At 20.2% G+C, this 5,421-nt stretch overlaps 1 protein-coding gene across 1 annotated transcript; it reads right to left on the bottom strand.

The window, feature by feature from the left end:
* Positions 1-554: 554 nt before the first annotated feature.
* Positions 555-3,999, bottom strand: PRELSG_0027100 (fam-j protein; the record flags this gene model as incomplete). The annotated part of the gene is made up of 9 exons (XM_028675712.1): positions 555-2,142; positions 2,224-2,376; positions 2,478-2,594; positions 2,676-2,840; positions 2,921-3,085; positions 3,162-3,326; positions 3,409-3,573; positions 3,665-3,790; positions 3,875-3,999. 9 exons carry the CDS (start codon positions 3,997-3,999, stop codon positions 555-557), a joined length of 2,769 nt encoding a protein of 922 aa, XP_028531166.1.
* Positions 4,000-5,421: the final 1,422 nt, after the last annotated feature.

Raw genomic sequence — 5,421 nt, 5'->3', positions numbered from 1 at the left:
AGTTATAACAAGTAGCAAAATGAAATTCTAAATTATTCACTATTATTTCGAAATATACAAATAGAATATAACACAAACATTATAATTTTTATTTATTAAAAGAAAGAAAGAGTTTTTTTATTGCCAATTTTCGTATTTTAATTTTTATACAATAAAAATCAATTCTTTTTTCAATTAAAAAAAGCAACAAAAAAAAAAATAATAAATTAAAATTTAAAAAAAAAAGGTCTTTTTCTTAACTAGCATCACTGCATGATTGACTTATATAAGTAAAAATATTTATAACAAAGACTAAAAAGTCAGTTTATAAAATAAATAAAAGAGATTTATTTACTTTATATTACAATGATAATCATTTAAATAGTACTTAATTATATCTAAAAAATCACTTTATAATACATAAACTTAGTGGAAATTTCTCTACACGCTCTTTATTAATTCTATTGTACAAAATACTATAAAGGTATTAAAAAAACCAATTAATAAATGATACATAGAAAAATTATTTTTATTTATGAATTCACTAAAAAATCAAATTTTTTTAAATATTCATTTTATTGTATTTCATTTTCAGTAAACGTTATAAGAATTTGGTAGGCATAATATAGTGAAAGCAAAATACTTCCCATATTATCCTTTTTTTTTTGATTAAATTTAGTTTTATCTTCATTTTCATATGTTACAACACTAAGGAAACGTAAAATTGATCCAATTTCTTTCATTTTATTTTTTAAATCATTTGATACTTGAATATCTCCTATATTTTTTTTTATACTAACAAATAAATATAAATTTTTTATTTTGAACTTAACTATTTCCATTTTACATTTTTCAACTTCTATTTGAGAAAGTAAATTTGATTTGTGTTCCTTTTTTATAATTTTTTTTTTTTTATGTAAAATGTATTCCCCTTTTTTCAATGAATTCATATTTAATAATGATATGCGTATTTTCGAAATAATAGTTAACTGTTTCTTAATAAACAAAGCTCCAATTAATTTCATAAGGACCTCATAAAGAGAAGATAAATGATTTGCAGAATTTTCGTTACTTATTAAATCATCAAAGGACATTCCTTCCTTATTTTTTTCATTTAAATTTACATTAAAAATTTCAAATACTTCACTATGGAACCATGAAATACAACTTTCTTCCTCTAATAAAAAATCATAAATAGCTCTAAAAGAATTTTTTCCATAAAGTTCATTTATGTCATATCTTAATTTTTCCTTATTTTTTACGTTTTCTTCTCTAAGAAAAAAAAAAATAGCTTGCATTATTATACTGTAGTTTTCAAATGACAAATTCAATGCATTCAAAATCTCTCCAAGTTTAACCAAATGTCTTCTAATATTTGCATTTATCGGTGTATAAAGATTATATATAATCTTTTGAACATAACAAAAATAATTATGATCTCTAAATAATAATCCATTTTTAATTGATTTTTCTACAATTTTTATTAATTTATCCATGAATTCAAATAATTTAAAAATATGTCTAAGGGTTTCAAGTGAATCAATAGATGAAGAAGAAAGTAATTTACTATGCATGGAATTATTTATAATAATTGATTTAGTATAATATAAGTCGTGCATAAATTTATGTTCAGAGATTAAATCATGAAGAATTTTTAAAAAGAGCTCTACTCTTTCATGTATTTCCTTTTTTTTATCAAATCTATGATTTATTGTAGATCTAAATGATAAAATATATTTATTAATGCTTTTTAATAATGTGTTTTTTTCTATATTTTTATCATAATAACTTTTTATTACTCTTAAATCAGAATGATTAATTTTTTGTAGTTCCTTACTTATAATATGTCTTAATGACAAAATGTTTATCTTCAATTTTTCTTCTAATTCACTATGTGTATTTTTGTTGTCATCGTTTAATATATCTCTTAATTTTTGTAAATTTGGAACTACATGACGTGATATGAGCTTAATTTCAATATCTAAGATATTTAAAAGAGAATAAAAAAGATTTTCACCATTTTTAATTTTTTTTTTTTTCGGATTAATACATACATAATTTCCAGTATCTTGGTTATCTAAATTATCAATATCTTCGTAATTTCTCTTCTTTCCTCTTTTTTTTCGTGACCGTGTGTTACCAATACTAATTTCCATACTATAACTAAAAATAAAACAATTGTATTATATATATATTGTATTCAAGATAAAAAACTTTTTGTCAGATTCTCAAAGAAATGCATACTTGATAACAAATGAATCATCGAAATTTTGTTCGCTAACTATATTTTCTCCACGAATTTGCTCATCAATTTTTTCTTCATTTTTTTCATTTCCCATACATTTTTCTAATGTTTGTTCAATTATATCTACCAATCTCGTATCTTCTTGATCATCGCTAATAGTTGCAGCAGGTATAAAAAAAAAATATAGATAAATACATATGAGAATATTTAATTAAAAAAAAAATTTTATATGTAAAAATATTTTAAAAAATACTGATTTATAGAAAAGCTCGGAAGAGTATTTTCTAGTTCAATAGGTTTTTCGTATGCTACGTGCATTAACTTGCCTACGTTAGAGGATCCTTCCCCAATATAAAATGATAAATTATGTCTAAAAGGAACATCATATAGATATAATATAAAATAATAAATAAAAATAAAGTGTTTTCCATGTATAGATATATTAATATACTCTCCTAAGGGTAAATCAAGGGATCCCCTTTCCGAGTAATTGGAAGTAACATGTGGATCACTGAAAATACTTGATATATTGCAAGAATTTTCATGTTCTATAATCTTTGTTCCAATTAAACCTATGTTAGAGGGCTCTGTTCCAGTATGAACAGTTGAATTTTCACTAAAAATAAGACATATTACATATACATAAAACCTTTAGTTAAAATGAAAAATTAAGCTAAAATATATAAAAATATATACGGTTTAAGAGGTAAATCAACAGGTTGTACTTGTGAATCTGGTAATGTACTTAATAATTCATTTAAAATTTTTTGTATTTCAACAGATTCTTCATGATCTGCATCTTTTGTTCCAATTAAACTTATGCTAGAAGATTCTTCTTCAGTATAAATAGTTAAATTTTTACTAAAAATAAAATATATTACATATACATAAAACCTTTAGTTAAAAAATTAAATTAAAATATCTAGAAAGCATATACTGTTCAGAAGGTAAATAAGTGGATTCTTCTAGTGAATCTGGTAATGTATTTGAAGCTTCATCTAAAGTATTTTTTATATCAATAGAATCTTCATGTTCCACATTTTCTGCACACATTAAACTTACATTAGAGAACTTTGTTTCAGTATGGATGATTGAGTTTTCACTAAAAATAAATCATATTGCATATATATATAACCTTTATTTAAGATGAAAAATTAAGCTAAAATATATAAATAAATATATACTTTTCAAAAGATGAAAAAAGAGGTTCCGTTAGTGGATCCAACAATGCAATTTGTGCTTCATATATAGCATTATTTATATTGCATAACTCACTTTTCTCTAAATTTATTGTGTCAACTAAATTCATCATAAAAAAATCATTTTTATTATCGGAATCTGAATTTTTTCTAAAATAAACAAAAAAAAATATATAAAAACATAAAACATTGAATTGATATAAAAAATAATATATGTGAAAATATTCCAAAGATAACATACTCTTCTACAGGGAAATGAATGCATATGCTTTCTAAACTAAGAGTTTCATCTTGTTCTATATCTACTGCATCAATCAAATTTCCAGTATTAGGAGAGTTTTCTGTTATATAAACATTTGAAGATATTCTATAAATAAAAAATTTATATGCATTTGTAATATTTAATTAAAATGTATGCTTTTTCAAATGAAAATATCAAACAGTTATATACTTTTCTAAAGATAAGTCTGGGTTCCTTCCTTGTAGTTCTTGTGAAATACAAATACTAATTAATATAAAATATTGCAAGGAATAAAAAAAGAAGTATATATAACATTTTCTATTTGAATTTATCATAATTATTTTTTGCATAAATTAAAAAAAATATAAAGAAAATTTATTGATATAGTAAAATTTAGTTACACCTCTAATATAATATGTATTATGTTTTAACTTAATTTTTAAATAAAAATACATTTTTTTTTTTTTTTATATACATAGAATTGAAAAAGTATCAGTATAATGTGTTTTATATGTTATTATAATTTTATAAATGATTAGACTTTTATTCAAAAAATATCAAAATATTATATTTTTATATTAAAAATTAGGCATAAATATTTGTATACATCAAGTTATATTTAAGTTATATAGTTATATTTTTCAATTAAATACTTTAATACTCATACTTAAAAACATGTTCAAACATTTGAATAAAAATGAATTGCCGATTTTTATTTATTAATACATTTACGTGAAAAATTACAATAAGTTTAATAGGTCATATTATTAAAATAACAAACACTTATTTAAATAATATTTAAAGTTCTTTGTTTTTTCCTTATTTTATTATATAAAAACTTATATACCAAGTAAAATACAATATTTCTTTTCCTTTTTTTATAGATACCAATATAACCTTAAAAAATTATTTACTTTATATTTTTCAGAAGATATGATAATATATTCTTACTAATTTTAATTTTCCAAATGTTGTCAAAACTGCAAATTTTATTTTATCTTAATAAAAAGAAAAATGATTAAAATAATGAATCCTTTTCAAGAAATTTATATAAATAATATAAATTATTTATATTGCAATAATATAATTTAAAAATTGGTCACTTATTTGTTCAAAAAATGCATGTAATCATAATTTTTTTATAATGAAGAATATAGTTTAAAAATATACAGCATTTGCTCGTCAAAACATGCAAAAAATATATATTATTAATAAAGAAATGTCATTATTTAAAAATAAATAAGTTATTTAAAAAAAATTAGTTATTTATTAATTGACTAAATGACTTTGATATAATATTGAACTAATTAACAAAAAGCATAAAGAGTGATATCTATTAATTTTAATTTTTCAAAAAATATATTTATTCTACAAGTAAAATTTATACATATAATTTACATGACTGAACATTTAATGCTTTAGAGCGTTCGCTTTAATAAAAATTGATCTTTATTTTTATTAAAAATTTAAATTTGTGTTAAAACTATTGATTATATGTAAAATAACTTTTTAAAATAAAATAAAAAAATTATATTAGAGTTATTAACATTCTTTTAAAAAATACATAAAAATAGAATTCTTTTTTGTTTCTCTCAAACTTCAAATTTAATTTTTCATGATTTCAAAAGTGAATTCGATTGGCAAAATTTAATAGCCCAAAAAAGAATTTTTTTTTAAATTAAATTAAATATAATCACAAAAACAACTTACAACAAAAAAAAAAAAAATTATTTTTTCTTTTCTTTTGTGTACATACT

This window comes from Plasmodium relictum (assembly GCF_900005765.1).
Source record: "Plasmodium relictum strain SGS1 genome assembly, contig: PRELSG_00_v1_392, whole genome shotgun sequence".
NCBI lineage: Eukaryota > Apicomplexa > Aconoidasida > Haemosporida > Plasmodiidae > Plasmodium > Plasmodium relictum.
This window is presented reverse-complemented; position numbering and strand designations above follow the sequence as displayed.